The sequence below is a fragment of the Crotalus tigris genome, unplaced genomic scaffold (genome assembly GCF_016545835.1).
Source record: "Crotalus tigris isolate CLP2741 ecotype Arizona unplaced genomic scaffold, ASM1654583v1 scf7180000017789.496130, whole genome shotgun sequence".
NCBI lineage: Eukaryota > Metazoa > Chordata > Lepidosauria > Squamata > Viperidae > Crotalus > Crotalus tigris.
The window spans coordinates 43,478-62,249 of NW_024096636.1; the positions used below are offsets into that span (position 1 = coordinate 43,478).

At 36.0% G+C, this 18,772-nt stretch overlaps 1 protein-coding gene across 1 annotated transcript in view; it reads left to right on the forward strand.

Moving 5' to 3' along the window:
- Positions 1–18,326, forward strand: part of LOC120307497 (protein bicaudal D homolog 1-like) — a 55,171-nt gene extending 36,845 nt beyond the window's left edge. The window contains exons 6-7 of the mRNA XM_039342340.1: positions 4,998–5,073; positions 12,471–18,326. Coding sequence (XP_039198274.1) covers positions 4,998–5,073; positions 12,471–12,555 — 161 coding nt within the window. The 3' untranslated portion in view covers positions 12,556–18,326. The remainder of the gene's footprint in view (positions 1–4,997; positions 5,074–12,470) is intronic.
- The last annotated feature ends 446 nt before the right edge of the window (positions 18,327–18,772 follow it).

The following is an 18,772-nucleotide window of genomic DNA, read 5'->3' on the forward strand; positions in this document are numbered from 1 at the left end:
AATATTCTTTAAAAATCTATTAAACAGATTTTAACACAATCCTCATAGTTTAAATCTCTACATTTATGGCAAAACAGAGATATGGACAACTTCAAATGATATATTGTTATATATACATTATTTACTTATATATTTGGAACAAGAACAGTTTAATTCATGTTGATAGCAAATGAAATTTGAGAACCAATGCTGTTGTGAATTCTATTGGTACCTCAACATCAATGGTAAAAAGTTTTGATTTGCATCACAGTTTTCAGGAGATTGGTGAGTAGTCACTGGAACAAGAGGTTTTTTCCAACAGTACACAGTAGTGTGTAAATTGTCAAAAGCAAGAATATACAAAGAATATATCTTTGCCAAATCAGTCTTCCTGGCTCCATCTTGTCTAATTCTTTACATGTCCAGGTGGGAAAACTCTTAGTTTTCTTAGTTATCACATTTAAATAATTTTATTTATTATTAAATCTTATTTGCTGCTCCAAACAGTATGACTCTGACTCAGTATGCTACAGATTAAACTTTACTCAACATTAATTAACAAAACAATATATTGATTCTGCTGCCATCCTCAATATTATTGTTGTATTGTTACTTACATTGTTAGACATTTATTAATAACAGAAAAATAGGATAAAACCAGGCACTATGGCGAGATCTGTCTGTAAGCAAAAAACAAATTTGTTTACTTCAGAGACTTTGGTTCTGCATATGTAGAACAAAATTTTCATTACCTGCTTGCTTTGATTCCTAAACAGAACATCATGTACAAAGGGAATATGAATATACATGCCAGATACCTGCCGTGGTAGTGCAGTAGTTAGAATTCAGTACTGCAGGCTAATTCTGCTGACTGCACATTTCTAGCAGTTCGGCAGTTCTATTCTTACTGGCTCAAGATTGACTCAGCCTTCCATCCTTCTGAGGTCGGTAAAATGAGGACTCAGATTGTTGGGGGCAGTATGCTGATCCTGTAAATCGCTTAGAGAGGGCTGTAAAGCACTTTGAAGCAATATATAAGTCTAAGTGCTGTTGCTATTAATGATAAAGATTCGTGGTAACTATTGTGGCAACTGCTGTTAATGGAGTTTGGCAGTGTTGGCTACTAGTCAGGATTTTATTTATTTGTTTCTTTATTACATTTAGAAACCACTCACCTCATAGAGCAACTGAAGGTGTTGGATTAGATGGATTTTTGGTTTAGTATAACTTGATATTTTAAGCAAGAAACTGAGGTGACCATTGCTAGGTCTATCAAGAAACAGAAGAAAAAGTATCAACTGTTCATAAAACATTAAAATTAGCATCCTCAGGGACCTCTAGAAGGTTAAGATCTTAACTGCCACCAACAAACAAAAATAGAAAGATAAGTAGAATATTCTACTTATCCTTCCAGATCAAGAGAAGACTGACAATAAGCAAACTACTTAGATGATGAGATGAAGAAGACAGAGTGCAGCCTTTTGTTAAAAACTTGAAATGTTTCTTGTGTTTGTACATCACATGTGGCCTTAATATATTATGATTTAGTGGGTTGTGCAACCTGATCTTGACATCCAACTATATAGCAGTCTCTGTGTTAGGAATGGAAATGAAGCAAATGTGAAAATACAATGTTTCACAGAATGTGCTTCAACATATTTTCTTTGAATAGCATTATTAAGTCATGTAATGACTTCTAACATAATTGATCTAAGTGTTAAAAAACATTACTAATGTCCTCACAGTCTGATCACTTCCCTCTGTAAAAGAAAATAGGAATAATGCAAAAAAGAACTCTGACTTGTTCTGGGAAAGGATTTTGTACCTACTCATCTTGGTCTTTTTTCTTCTGCTGTGATCCTTGTATGTTATTGTTAGTGCCAGTATTTGCTGTTACTTGGAAGACATAAACAGCATCTGTTGGGATGCTTTGTTTGAGAGGGCTTTAATTATTCAATATACAAGACTTAATGAAGAAGCAGTTGAACCTACAGTAGTCACATGTCCTTCACCAAGAAGAACATAGTGGCATTTCCATCCTTTCTAATGAAGAACTAGAATTATTGGGAAAAAGGATAAATGGCAAATGTGGGAGAAAGAAAATGGAATCCTGAACAATGGTCTCTTAGCGCTGCCACAATGGAACATGGCGTGTGCTATTATTCCCTGATCCTTACTGTTAAAGTTAAGGAACGTTGCTGCCATGCTGGTTAGACTGAACAAATAAATCTTCAGCAAATAGATATGGCTCATTTAAGTTTCTTCAGATTCACACTTTCATGTGAAAAACTGGCAGTGAAGATAAACTCCTCCGACCTAAAAGCACTTACCACTTGACAAATATCAGGCTGAAGGTCAGAAGGAGATCCAAAGTATTTGGTGTATTATAGAGCTGTCTGTCAACATAGGTATGGAGTGATTCCTTGGTTATCCCCCAGAGCCACCTTGAGACCTTGATGTGGATGAGATGTCAGATATAAGACTTAAGATTTAAGCTGGTTTGCACAACATACTGTAATATGGTTTGTCTGACTTTAGTTTTGCATGTTGTGTGAACCTGCATGTTATTGTAATCCCTTAAAGTACAGTATCACATATTTATGAACTCAGTTTATAAAATCATGCATATATTCACTGGGTTCCTATGTTGTACTAAGACTTAGTTTAGAACTTATCATAATAAGCCAAAACTGAATATATCACATATTATTTTGTCCAGTGTGTCAATCCACAAAAGTGAAAGGATGAATTGGATGAAGCTGCTGGTAAAATTAGGAACATCTTTAAATTATATACACACATGCACACAAACACCCATCTTTCAGGCAATGAGATAATAATCTGTGGAGGCATGTTTTAATGCTTTTTGTATGTATACATGCCTTTGCTATAGTTTGTGGGAGGGTGGAAATGGATTCAAATTATACTGAACCAAAGTTAAAGAAACAGGGAACTGCCAAAGAAGTTTATAAGTGATAGATTCTTACAAGAAGAGGTCCATGCATTTATTTGTTTATTAAATTTCTACACCACCTATCTCACTAGTTCAGCAACTCTGGGTGGCTTACAAAATAATAAAAAGTAAAAAGTTCTAAAAAAAAAACCCAGAATAAAAAGATTAAAAGTAAAGAACCAAGAAGATCAGCAGCCTGGGAGTGAGCATCTTCACTGTCAGCCACCCCCAATGTAACACACCCCTCTTGGGACCCTAAGCTAAACAGCAGAGCCACATTTTAGGCTGTTCCAGAGGGCCAGAAAGAGGATGGACAGATCTCATCTCTGAATTAAGAGTAGCCCCAGGTAGTGTGTTGCAGTAATTCAGCCAGGAGGTGACTAGGGCATAAGTGGTTGTGCACAGGGCCTCACTATTCAAGAAACAGCACAACTGGCATACAACATGAAGTTGTGCGAAGGCTCTCCTAGCACTTGTTAAGCCCTTTTATGTTTTTATATCAATTTTTTCCTTATTTGACAGCTGGGATCTAGGCTCCAAGAGGCAGGTTGATGCTTATTCATAGATTTCAAAAGAACTTCATCTCCATTGAAAACAACCCCTCCCCCATAACTTTAGAGATGATCCCTGACATTATGAGAATGTAAGAATTCCACTGTTTTATCTTTAATATATATTAATATATTATATGAAAGAGGATTATTGGTTTTATATATATATATATTTCACCATTTATATAAAAAATCAATTTACAAATTCAAATAATCTTCCAGCAAACTATAATATCCTAAAATAACTGAAATTCTTTCTGAAAAACCTTCTCACATCACTTATAGAGTCCTTATATATAAAATGCCACTATTTATATATTTTTTTCTAAAACACTAGAGCTTGCTTTTAAATCCTGCTTTTTTATAAAAAAAAAAATAGAAATAAAAATCATAAATAAATTGCCTTTTGCACTCTATGTAGGTTATTCTCCAATTGCCCTAGACCTTAGTGAGAAAAAGGTGGTTGAACACATCCATCTAAATTCTTGAATGCAATTACACTTTTTAAAGTAATCAACAAGATTTTTTTCTGAGGGAAATTCTCCCATTTCCAAGTTCTTTAACTGAGTACTGAGTTCAGATGATGAAACATTTTTATCATTTTAAATGTGCCGTGTTTTTTTTTCCAGGCATCAGTATATAATTATAAATACAGTTACAAAGCTGAAATATAAATGACTTTTCTCAGAGTATTACTCAACACTTTGAGTAATTACACAACAAGTTGTGTTGGTGAAATAATATTGTAAAATGTAGCACTTTCCTTCTCAAGGTCATTAAACACACCATTACAGTCCTATTTTACCATTGTGATTTGTTTTAACAGTCATACCATATATATGCCATTGGAGGGCAGTATAGATCTTTATAGAATTTGACAATGTTCAGCTGTATTTAACACCAAGCAAAAAAATTATGCTTATGGCTAATTTAGATATTGATTACGAACTTGGAAGAAATCTATTTATTGATAGCCTGATTCAAGTATAGTTGAAATTAATCATAGTCCCTTTGCCCCTAATATAAATGATTTCATGTTTTTTCAATCCGAGTATAGCATTTTTTTTTTTACTAGATTTTGCAATGAGAGAAGCAAAACCACTTTCTAAACTGTGGTCACTACCCAATTGATTGTAGTCAAGGATCCATCTTCTTTCCCTTCTGTATCCCATACCAATCCGAGAATCACAAATGATGATAACTTAGCAGGGCAATAGTAAATACCATTTAGATTAGCAAGTGATCTTTGAGAATACACTTTGAATCTGCCCAATGTTAACTCAGGCTGTTAACTCAGAGCAAGTCAGGGATACCTTTAAAATAAGACTCCTGTTTGAAACAGTTGAGGGTTTCTGTCAGCCTTTATCAATGCTTTAACCGATTAACCTCTTGACTTGTAAATAGAGCAGCATTCCTCACTAAATCTCTTCTACCACCTGCCTTGTGTGTTTATTACTTACTAACCTTTTGTGTCATCTCTTTGTGTATATGCCTAATTTATCAGTCTCTTGTAGATTGTCAGCAGCCTGCTGCCTCACTACCGCCATACCGCTCACAACTAACCAGGAGGCATCGCTGCCAGACTGTCAGGTAATGTTCTGCTAAATCTCCTTTCTTCACCTTTTGGTTTTTTCTGCATGCTATATACGGATTCTCATCACCCCACCTTCTTTGCATCTGTTACTCCCAACCCTAATCTCTACTCTGTCTTCCAACTGGCTGCTATCAGTATGTTTGCAGACCCTTATCTGCCCTTAAAACAAACAAACAAACAAACAGAAAAAGCAAATTGAATTGAATCAAATTTAAAGTTTTGTAATTGATGTGGAAAGATTACTTGTGGTGCTGTGTCCAAGCAGTTAATCATACCTGCATGACTGCAGGAATCATGCAACACTATGTATTAACATGTCATGTTTAAAGAAGATAGTTCCACTTGTCAGTAGATAAAATTACAAAACTTAAGCCATTTCTTTTGTAGATTTGCCTGCACCACTAGAACATTCCCATGCAGACTATCAAAAACAAAGATGTTAAGTCTACAAACTTGTGGGTAGCAAACAGATTATAGGTAGTCTTCAACTTATGATCAAATTGGGACCAGAATTTCTGTTGCTAAGCAAGGTGATTGTTAAGTGAGTTGTACCCTACTTTATGAGCTTTTATGGCCCCAATTGTTAAATGAATCACTGCAGTTGTGAAATGAATCATGTGATCTTTAAGTGAATCTGAATTCCCCCAGTGACTTTGCTTATCAATAGCCAACAGAAAAGGTCTCAAATGATGATCACATGACCCCAGAATGCTGCAACTGTTGTAAATAATACATACAGGTTGCCAAGCACCTGAATTTTGATCACATAATCGTGGGGATGTTGCAACGGTCATAAATGTGGAGACCAGTCATCAGTCACTTTTTTCAGTGCCTTGGTAACTTTAAGCAGCTACTAAATGAATGATTGCAAATTGAGGACTACCTGTGAAGCCAAGGCAAAAGTGTCTGTGTTTTAAAAGAAAATAGCATTGCTATGTAAGCAAATAGGAATCTACAAGGATTAGATCTGTGTTTCTCAACCGTAACCATTTTCAGATATGTGGATTTCAACTCCCAGAATTTTCCAGCAAGGCTGCCTGGAGAATTTGGGGAGTTGACGTCCACAGATCTGAACATGGCCAAAGTTGAAAATAACACTGGATTAGACCGTTAAATGTTTAATTTAGGAAGCTATTTAAGTAGCATCCGTAGTACATTCTGGAGCTGACTTGAGGGGAGGAGTAAAACGGTTGGCTAGCCTTGAATCACTGATGGGGAGGAAAATGGCTGAAAGGTGATCCTCCCAAAGCTTTGCAGGGTTTATCTAAAAGTTCTGTGCATTTCTCTGGCGAGATTCCTATCAATAGGCAATAAACATACCACTCTGATCAGCTCTTTGTGTTGCTTCTGATTGTGTCTTACAGCAGGGGTCCCCAATCCCTGGGCCGTGGACCGGTACCGGGCCGTGGCATGCCAGCAACTGGTCCGCACAAACAAGCAAAGCCCCATCCGTGGGATGCAGGCAGCACACAAAACCACTCCCTCTCCAGTCCACAGAAAAACCTTTCTCCATGGAACTGGTCCCTAGTGCCCAAGAGGTTGGGCACTTCTGCCTTACAGCATCTTGAAGATTAGATATACTTCCTTTTTCCTTTATAGGAAGGGCTGTAACAGAGTGGGAAAGGAGATACTGTGCCCATAAAGGAGAATATTTGTAGTTCAGGATTGAAATGAGGGGTCTTGGTGCTCTCTGAGCTGGGATGTTTCTTTGAAGACCTTTCATTACCCAAGCTAGGTAACATCATCAGCACAGTAATGAAATGACTGCAAAAAATCAAAAAAGCTCAGTGAGCACCAAGGACCCCTTGATATGCTGTGGGTGAGAAGGCTCTAAATCAGTGGTTCTCAACCTGTGGGTCGGGACCCCATTTGGGGTCGAACAACCATTTCACGGGGGTCGCCAAACAACGCAGTCTGCCATTTTTCCCCCTTTTCCTTAGCTGTTCTACTCCCTTTTATTCTATTAGCTTTTGAAAGCCAATAGAATAGACGCTCTTGAATAGAGTCTAATTCTATTGGCTTTCAAAAGCCAATAGGAATTGTCCAGGCTGTCTCTGCTCTGCTGAGCCTGCCAAAAGTCCCATTCTGCAAACGGTGCTGCACCAGTTGAGTAGTCCTCGACTTATGACCGGTTGAGTAGTCCTCGACTTACGACCGGTTGGGGGTCGCGGCGTTAAAAAGGTTGAGAACCACTGCTCTAAATTCTATGCTTGGCCTCTCCAGGCAGGGCTGAGCCTGTGGAATCATAAAAAGCCACTGAGAGTCAGAACAGGTATGGTTTAGATTGACGGACCAGTCTGAGATGGTATTAGGCAGATTCCTATTTGCACAACATGAAGCAAACGTGGAAAGAGCCGGGTAGGGATTGCACCATGAGAAAGGATGCTGGCTTTTCCTGTTGCCCTGGCCAAAATAAACAAACTCCTAAGGGCTTGTTTGTTCCCAAACAAAATTGGATGAAAAGATTAATCCAATTGCTTCTATCCCCTCTAGGCTATAATTTTAACTGGAACTGGACTCCTTGTGACTGCTTTAAATTCGTAGGCACACCTAGATCTCAGCATGACATTTAAATGTATTATTGCTACATCACTAGAACTGAAGTGGAAGATGAAAGGGTCTTTTTTGTGCTTCCCAAAGCCTCAGACAGATGCACCACTGAAATCCAGTTGTGTGTCAGTTTTGAAATGGGAAAGACTGGTGAGCCACAAGCCAAGCTTAAAATGGGATTCACATTTGTTTTATTTAAAGAAAACCTGAACTCTACAAAGCCTTAAATTCCAAGCCCCATCTACATGCAAGATACAGTCCCATTATTTTGTTATCATCTAGCATATTGTGTCGCTATAATAAACAATTAATTGTGCCTTCAGCCAGGCTCTGTCTATTTAGTTCAGGGGTCTCCAAACTTGGCAACTTTTAAGACTTGTGGCTAAGGAATTCTGGGAGTTGAAGTCTACAAGACTTAAAGTTGCCAAATAGCTGATTTAGCTACTCTCTGGTGTACTGAATTCACACTGAGCCTAATATCTGGGCTGAATAATTTTTGGGTAACATATTATCCTTTTGCCTGATAGATGCATGAGACAGAGCTCCTTGAAATTCACTGAGAGTTCTGTAGTTTACCTGCAGGACATAGTTGGAATGGTTGGTTTGAAAAGAATACAGATGCATTAACCTGTCTCAGTGTTAGATCAGGGTTCACCAATCTTGACCACTGGGGTCATATGCAGTCTTTGTATGATAACAGAAGTTAGAATGATCTGTTCCTGTTGACAAAAGACCAAAAGGGAAGGAAGACAAAGCCCAGCCCATTGGTTTCCACCCATCTTTAATCTTAAGAAGTAACTTCATGCCAAGAAAAAAAATATCTCCAGTCTTTATTTTAGATATGCAGGAACATGAGACAATAGACACTGTCCTCAATGACCTTCACTGCTTTATACATTTTTATAACAGTTAAATTCAAAATAATGCACTGATGATGTTCTCTAGTTTAGTAATGAAATGTCTCCAAGAAAACCACCAAGCTAAGAGAGCACTAAGGACCCAACAGTTCAACCCTGAGTCACAAACATTTTCTTCTATCAGAAAAAATAATTACTTTGTTAAACATTCTGTTAACAAATCATAACAAATTCTCTCTCTCCCACCCACCCACCCCTCTCTCTCACACACATCAATTAAACACTGCAGTCACAACAAGCTCATTTTGTTTGGCAAAGCTTGCTAGGAGAATTACAATGGTACCCAAGGAAATGAATGCCAGGTCAGAACTGCTTGCTTCATTGCACAACAGCAAACATAACCGCACACACTCAAACAAGGAACAGTGGTGTTATAGAAAAATGGATTCTAGCTGAATGTTCAGAAAAAAAATCCTAATAATATGGAACCAGTGACAGAAAGATGGTGGGTGCCTCTTCATTAGATAAATTCAAACTGAAGCTAGAAAAGTCATCTGGGAAAGTATTCCAGAGCAGGATTAAAATAAAAAATCATTATGTCAGGATAGGAAATAGGTATTGCTTTTCTCTAATCCCAGCTATCTAATCAGTGAATCAGAACAACCACAAATTTTGTAATCTAAAAATTCAGTGACTATCTTTATTCTTATTTATTAATTCAAATAAAAGTAAAAAAATAAGAATATGGTGTTTAGATGAGCTGCACAGCAATCTTCTTCAATCTATTGTTATCCACTCTCTTGGATTTATTTCTGAACACCATTCTAATTTTTACCTAGAAATTCAAAACATCTGGAATGCATTGGTTGAGAAATACTATAAGGAGAAGTATCTTCTAGTGTTTTCTCCCTGGCCCGATTTTATGTTTTTTTAAAACTTTGTCAATAAATGATACAATTAGGTGCAACTTCAGGGTACAGTACTAGTTAAACATTTTATTGTTTACTCATTTTATGAAATTGTTTGCAAAGATGCAGAGAAAATGATATGTGTACACTATTTAATGAGTTGGAAATCTTGTTTAGAAATACTTGATTCTTTTCTAAGATAAAGTGGCTCTATCATAATCCTTGAGGGGAATTGGAGTAATGCATTCTTTTTCTTATCTTTTGTCATGAGTCAGATAATGTTGCGCAATGTTCTTGTTTAATGATGGAATAGGAGATACTTTGTGGATAGACTCTCTAACTATTTCCATGCTTATAGGCCATGCCGTAAATGGAACTGATTATGTCCCATTAAGTTATTGTTGACTCTTGGAGACCACATAGTTAGATTTTTCTCCATTACGATCTGTCCCTAACCTGATTTTTTTTCAGGTCTTCTCATATATGGAAAGTTCTAAAATACTTCAAAGGATTATTTTGCTTTAAAATGTGACTTTCCAGCATGAGCTATTTCCTGCAGTTTTCCTGCATGAATGCTCAGGGAAGCTTATTGCTTCCAAACCTGGACAGTACTGCTGCTTCAAAAATGTATATATTTATTAATCAAATTTACACAGCTATTTATCTAACTGATAGACCTCTAGGCATGATACTGAACTGTAGTCTCATTTGAGAATTTCAAAACAGTAGATTGTAAGACATCCTATTGTTTGGCAAATGCTTTATATTTTATCTGCACAATAGCTATATGACTATATTCCGTAATTAAACTTCCAGAATCTTAGCTGTTATATAGGATCCAATCTGAGTCAGCCATCAAACCAAAGGTTTATTCTTCCAAGCCCATTCTCAGGAAATTTCTCTCTCTCTGGAATGTGTGCACTGGGCTTTTCTAGGCGTTGTATTTATATGGTGCCTGGTTGTATGTGGCTTTTTAGCTGTTCTGTTTATTATTTCAATATATTTTTTTCAAAATATTTTAAGCAACTACAAAATAAGTTCTTTAGCCTACCTTGGATATGATATGACCTACTGAGAGAAGACTGTATGTTCCTTCAAAATAACTTTTGGTTTCATAAGGAATGGACAGAGTCTCTTTTAGTTGTTGGGCAAGATAGCTAATTGCTCTGGGGTCACTCATCAAGCAAGCCTCAGCTAAAATGTTAACTATTAACAGACATTTATTTCATTGCTGTAATTCCATTCTGTATATCTGCATCTGAGAAAACCATATTTCTGCACATCACATGGATGGAACAAAAAAGTATGTCAGGAAAGATTGGAAGATGCGATCTGAAGCAATTTGAAAAGATTCTTATTTTGTACTGTAAAATTGTTAATTGGTTTTATGTTGTTCTTGATAACTATCCTACATTTTTATCTTCATTTGTTTGATTTTAAAGTGCAATTAGATCATCCTTTCTCATTTGGACAAAAGCAAACTTGTTACATTAATACATTTTTATTGTTTTCCCTCTATTCTTTTAAACTTGCAACTTTATGGCATGTTAATTTTAGCTCTGCTAAAATTAAGTCAGTGGGAACGTGCCCCAGACTGCTAGTTTCCTATTTATATTAGCTACTGAAAAGCAGCAATCAAGGGTCATATACAGCCTGGGGGTTCTTCACCTGAGTCTTAAAATGGTGTGATCCATGTTGCCAACTGGATTTTCAAATGGTTATAGAGTTCCTTGAAGCAAGTTTTGCTGCAATAGGTCTATTTGTATTGTTTTTACTATGTAAGCAAGAAAGAAAAAAGGAAAGACAAAGAAGAGTTCTACAAAAGTATACCGAACAATACTTCAGATATATTATTTTCATGTTGCAAAATTAACATTTTGATAGAAAATGAATGAGTAATAGAAAAAAAGAAATTAAGTTTTTAAACACAGACGTACAGTCTACATCCCAAAAATGCTCTAAATCAGGTGTGTCAAACTGGTGGCCCGCGGGCCAGATACTTCACGCACAGGCCACGGCCACCTCAGCTCTGCAAAGGCAAAAAACGTCACGATACGTCACAATACGGTCACATGACACCATCGAGTTTGACACCCGTGCTCTAAATAGAGGATCTGGTGCAAAATGCTTGTTCAAATATAAAAGAGAATTTGTCAGATCACTGGATTAATCATTGAGAACTTGTTTCACTTCAACTTTGTAGCGAAGATAGTTTTGTAGTCATAAATTATCTATTTCTGCAATCCTGTTAGTTCCTAATCCATTGATACACAGTTCAGAATTATAAAATAAGGCTTAGAATCAATGAGTTTTGCAGAACAAAATTAATGTGTGACTCAATTGCTTCTAGAAGATATCACTGCACCCATAAATGTCCTTCTGAAAAGCTGTGTCCAATAAATCCAAAATAATGCAAATAATTTAAAATGCATAGAAATATAACATACAGATCTGAAGCAGACATTTCATTTCCATGCATCCTTGTCTTTTTAACATCTAATTTAAAGTGTTTTAATTTCCTCTAAAAATAATTGTTACAGCTGTATTATTTGGTGAAGAACATGTTAAATCTTCCAGTGTAGAACAGGGTCTGAAGATTGCTAGCCAAAATCTATATGTCAACAAGTATTTCAAATAAAGCTATTGCCACTTCATATTTTTTCAAAAATGATTCTTGGTTGCAATATATGGATAACAGATTTCAAAATTGCTGATATTCCTTGGAATTCTTACAACAGCAACAGCAATAAAAATGCTTATTTAGAAACATCTAATTTTGAACGTTTGGGCTAAATCAACCTTCCCATCTATTCCAAGATGGTTTAGAAGGCTGTTTAAATTAAGTTAACATCATATAATTTCTTCTGGTTTCATTGTAAATATGGCACTGATGGCTCGGTGTTTGTCTTCTATGTGCACATATGGTTACTTCCATATAATTTAAGAATTATAGGTATATGCAGAATAATTAAAATACCATGAAGGTGCAGATTGTCACCGGTCTCCATGATAACAGTTTTTTTCTTTGCACATTTCTTACTTTGACATGTATTTTAAATAGCTGCTTTTTCATTCCAGTCCTGATGTAGCTCTTCCAGAAGAACAGCCACATTCCAGCTCTCAATATACCCCTGTCAGCTGTCTACTTAAGCCTCCTCCTTAACATCGTGCTTCATTTGCAATTTAAGAGTGGGGAAATCTCACCACATGGACTGAATTCGAGTTCTGACAGCAAAGGAACAGTTTGTATCAAGCATGACTGCCTTGTTGCTGCACTGCTGAGTCCAGACACCATGTACAGTCTTAACAAAGGAAGGCATGTGGAAAAGCTTAAAGCACAGTGCCCAGACTGCTGAAAATCTTCAAGGTTCCTCTGTGTACATCACCTGATCAAAACTACACAATGGAAGTCAAACTTATTCCTTCCAGTTGTTTGGCTAGGACTACTAATGTGCTGGGAACCTAGATTCCTACCGAAGTAAAGCAAAGAAAGTACGCTACAAATCTTATTTTGCCATTCAGCTCAAGCTACTGACTCCATATTTCTTTCTGAGGTTCAAATAGCATTTTATTTTATTCCTGACATATTTGCACCAAAAAGTATGGTTATTAGAAATGACGCATTGATGGATTTGTTCTACTTCAAAAAAAAAAGTAATATAGAGATAATTTACATTGAGATTTGTTTTTTTTCAGTTAGGATTTGTTTTTGTTTTTATTTTTAAATTTAAAAATGTATATATTTTATCTGGAGATCGCTCACCTTAGGCAAAATACAGCCTGGTGTTTTGTTTATTTTATTGCACAACATTGTAGAAGATACATTGAAATGAATGTGTACTTGGGGGGGGGATGCAGAGGAAGTTGGGTGTGCCAAAATTAAAATAAATAGGCACACAATGAAGCACTTAAACTGCATTGATTTCAACAGAATTCTGGCATGCCTGATTTTCTCTGAACTGTGTCTTTTGACTGGTACTACAGCACTCAGCTGCATTGGCATTGTTTACATAGTTGTTTTATACAATACTGTATTAGCTGCTGGTTCCTTTATATCAGGGGTGTCAAACTGCCAGCCCACGGGCTAGTTGCATCATATGGAGGCCACACCCACCCCAGCCCCGGCAATGCAAAAAAAGTCATGATACGTCATGACACATCACGTGACAGAGCAAGTTTGACACCCGTGCTTTATACCTTCAACCTGATTAAGCCTGAAAAGGGGTTTTATTGAATAATATATGCATAACTGTTTCCTTGTGCTTATTTTTGTGTTTCAGGGTATCATTTTGTTTTAAGGATCCTTTTCTTTTTTTCTGGGCAAGTTAATGACTTGGTGCTTTTTTTCTGTTTTACTGTTTGGTATCCAGACAAAAGAAAAAAAAAATTCAAATGAACTTGAAGTAAACATACTATATTTTATGATAATTGAAAAGTGCAGGATGCATTTTGCTTTACTCCCAAATCCAGTATTATCAGACTAGGGCCTTCCTTTGGTAAAACCAAGTGGGGTGGAATATAAGATGATCAAAATTAGTGCATTTGGTGGTGAATTGAGCAAAGAAAGTGGGATCTGTATCTTGGATTGAAGAACATAGATTTAGATTCTTGCTTTTAGAGATGTCAGCAATTTTTATTCTAGCCCATTCCATAACAAATAACTCAGGTCAGAGCACACAGGTTGTTTCTGCATGGCTTGGCGTTCTTTCTTCAAGTATTTCCCCAATAAATTTGAGAAATGCTGAGTACAAAAGAAAAAGAAGGATAACTACATTGTTTTGCACAATGCTCAGAAGCAAGATGGCTTACTTGCAAGATTTAAAGTTATTATTTTGGGCTTTCTACTGGGTCTCTCAGTTATACTGTTACCAATTTCTCCTGTTGGTGGAATTTTTATTCTGAGTCAGATAGCCTTAATACATTATAATAAGGAAGAGCTAAGTAGATCCAGGTCCCTTGATTCCATCCCTGCAGTGCTGATACGAATTAAAAGACAGAAATCGTAAGGTATCTGGGGAAATCATCCATTCTGAAAGATATCAGATCATCTGGAATGACTTGACATCACCCCCCCCCCCAAATCTTAAAGAAAATGCTCCTTCTTAGAATACATACCAAAAAGGGGAAAGAAGGAAGGGGGGGGATCTTCAGCCAAGGAAACTATGAAGTTTAAGCAGTCATCTTTGTGCCTAATAATAAATATCATTGAAAAACAAGGTGCTAAAAACAGGATAAGCCTAATCAGCAATTGATGTAATGTGGAGCAGTTGAAGTTTTGCCAAGAGACAGTGGTTTAAGTTACCAATGAAATCCACAAACTTGAAAGCAACCTCCAGTGTCCTAGTGACAAATAGCATGATAGGGAATTGACTAGATGGAAATACATTGAGTTTAAATGACTTCTCTGCGACAGTCCAAATGATGCATAGCTCTGTTGCTAGAACTGTAGGAGCTAATGGCTCTCATTTAATGTGCTTCCATGTTGCTTCACTTCATGTTCATATCTAGCAAGGGAATATTTCAGCATCTTCTAGGATTGCCATTGCCAACTTTGCATTGGGTTATATTGACGGTTAGTCATCGAGCAGAAGTTTCTGGCTGAACTGAGAGTTCCTCAAGAGTGCCAGGAACTTCAACCATTCATCTCACTTTAACAGTCATCCTAAACTTGATAATATTTTTGAACAAGTGTGATCTCCATCCAGGAACAGAAGTTGCAGCTAATATTGGTGAACAATGAAAAGAGTCCTATGGAGACTTTTGTTGTAGTTTTACTTGTGAATAATGCAAATTAATTTATGCATATTGTTTTGCAAGAGAGAAGCACATGATTTCTTAGCCAGTGAAATCAAAAGGCCTTAAAAGTGCTTAGAAATGATTGGATCATACCTTCACTTTGATTTGTATTCTATTAAGAAATGATTTCAACTGACCTAATGTATACCTCACAATATCTGTTAGATCCATATAACCAAGCTGTGACTATATAGATCGTACAACATATGCTATGCTATAGTGCTGAAAAGTAAAAAAAAAAATTGAATTGCTTGGACATAAATTTCACTTACCGCTGTACAGATTATGGGCTTATACCTGAGTAACTGCTAAAATATTAGGTTCTTTTTTTAATATGGGTTATACTTCATAGCTGGAAATAAACCTTTATTATCTTCAAGAAATGTCCAGAGTATTCAAAATACTGGAAATACAATATAGTCAGCCATATCTCCCAAGCCTTTCTTTTTAAAATTTTGAAGGATAATTTTAAACATTTGAATATCGAAAGCATGGGTCCAGTCCAGAAATAGGCAAGCATTCATTTTCCAATTTAAATCTAGAAACAGATGAAAAAGACAGTACAATCACAATACAAAGAGTGATGAGGGAAGAGAGTCTGCTATGTATTTTGCACATATGTGCACACATTTAAATTGGCTTAGCTGGACATGGAAACATCCAACATCAATTTTCAATAAGTAAGATGTGGATTTTTGTGCAGCTTCACTTTTTTTCTTGTCTGTAGCAGGGTGAATTTGTGTATTAAAAAAAGAAACATCCAGATTTTTACTTCTATGTCAAGTGATGAATTGTTGAAAACTCAAGATCTAGAAAGTTCTCAAATGAGAAAAATGACAGAATATTACAAAGAAAATAACAGTATTCAGAAGGCCTTTTAGTAAAAAAATCATAGTTATTCATTCTTTGGAAGGAACCTTTTAGTAATGAAAAAACCCAAAAGGGAGTATTTTCTAAACATGATTATACTCTACCCAATTTTTTTTTTTTTTTTTTGCTTAACTGAATTTTACTGGAATTAATAACATAAGACTAAGCCTAACTGCACAACTGGAGAGGAGTAAATCTTTTATTGTTAGGGTCTAATATTATCCTTTTATCAGTAAAGCCAATAAAGCCTCAAGTTGTTACCTAATCTCTAACAAAGGTATATATGATTCTGTAACTGGTTCTTTTGTTTCATGATTTGTACAGCTACTATTCCATTTTTTAATTATCTTTCCTTCCTTATGAAATATTTGTTTTAATGTTCCAAGTGCTGAGATGCTTCATTAAAAGCACAGTGATTTTCTTCCTTATATCTTGTCTTTAAAAATATGTTTTGTTCCTCTGCTTTTTCTCCAATTTTCTATGTGTTAAAGCTAAACAAAACAGAGTACTCAGCATTTTTCTGGCATCTGACTTTTTTTTTTTTAAAAAAAAAAAAATAATCCTGTGTATAAAATTTAAAAAAAGCAATTAATTGCATTGGCCTCAGGGCAGAATGCATCTGAATATGCAATATAATAAAAAGCTTGCATGACATCATTTCATGTACCCTTTTCAATCATCTATAATAAAGCTAGAGGATTTTTATTTCATGAAGATTTCCCTTTCCCTTTTCCTTCATATTGGAAATGCAAGGCCAGTATAACTTTGTGAAGAGCCATATTGCCTAAGACTTCCGTCTATTTTAATTTCCCTTCTACACAGCTCTTGAAAATCCTCTCTATTAAATTGGAAGGCAACATGGTGATAACTGACAACATACAAAAGAAAAAAAATAGATGTGTATTACTGTGATTGCTGTTTTAATTTGCTATAAGACTCTGGATGTATAGGGGCCTTGTTTTTCAGATAGCATCTTTACATGAAAATATGCTGCTCATTATTATGGGGCAGTGTGATGGCTCAACAACCCAGGTTTGAGATCCGGGCGTTGTGTGATGGGTTGAGTTCCCGTCTTCACCTAGCTCCTGCCGAACTAGCAGGTTGAAAGCAAGCAAATGCGAGTTGAGAAAAAGGTACCACTTCCGTGGGGAGGAAACAGTGTTCTGCAATGTCATGCTGGTCACATGACCATAGAAACATCTTTGGACAGTACTGGGTCAACAGCCCTTGAAATGGAGATGAGCACCACCTCTATAGTCGGTTATGACTAGGGGAGTAAAGTCTGCATTATTATGCACTAAAAAAACAAAACAGCAGTGGCAAGTTTTTATATTTTGCAGCATAAATAACTTGTTTTGTTGAAACTTTGACTTCATTATTAAAACTGTTTTGAAATTTGTCATAAGTGTTTGATACCAAGTGGAATAATTCTGATAACCAGCTATGTGAGTTTGTTGAGGGGGAGAAATAAAAATAATCTAGCTTTTAAAAATTTATTCATGGGTATGGCTTTGTGTACCATATCTCTGAATAAATGGAAGTGCACCCTCACTAGTTTTTGATCTTGCATCTCAAACCTTTTGGTTTGACTGTTAAAGGATTAATTCAACCGATCCTTTGTTCAAAATACTTTAAATCCTGACATTTTGTGATTTTTGTAATCTCTGAATGTTTCTCTTTGCATGAATGTTTCTTAACTAATCGACCACAAAAAAATGTATTGTGTTATATTCCAAATGGTTTTGAAATGCTGGTGAAGTTTGTGTTAAACATGATTGTATACTTACATCTGCCTGCTGTAGAGGTTGGCTATTTCTAAACGGAACTGATACTGTTATAAAATTTTGAGGTTGAATGGTTATTTCTAGATGGTGAAGACAAATAGATGTGCTCAATGATTTAAAGATTGAATGTTAGGAATTCTTGTGTTGCAACCACTGGTTTTAAGGAAAGTATATTGATTAATTCTCAACTCCAGAACCATGTGCTTATGAAACCTCTGAAATAATTACCATGTTAAACCCTCTTCCATTCTAGTCTTTATACCTCTAGACAACCCTAGATGAATTGTTCTGAGAGGGAGTCATATGCTTGTACATGTTTGATATAATTCAGCTTGAATGGTTGAAAATTAAGACACTCCAGAACGGAATAAATTAAATTAGGAGCTTATATATGATTCTTACTTACATCATTATGTCCAATTAAAATTATGATGTAATGCATAAGTATCCCACTAAATAAATGGGCCATCTTTTGTTCACTGAACTGTGCTGTCCCTGCTTTAATGAGTTTCTACATATTCATAAGCTCTCTGCCAATGAAGAAAGGGAGAGAACATCTATGCAAAAATCCAGAGGACATCAGAATTCACAAGATATTTGCAATACCTCACCAGCTAATATTTGCAAATTTCATTCATTCTATTTTTACTAAGGTTTCAGATATGTAAACAGAAAAATATATGGCATATATTTAATTGCTGGATTTTTCAGCTGATAGACAGATGAAGTCCAGATCAAGCCACGATCAAAATGACACAGCTAATCCTTAATCCTGATGGGGACAGATTAAACATAGCCTGAATGTTGTTTTGACAAACCTGTCATCTCCTTCTCCTGAGCTCATGTAATGCCAGTTCCTCTTGCCAGGAATCCCCTTTTTCATGAGCAGGAGAAAATGGGGAGGAATTGTTTTCCATTGAAAGGCAGGAC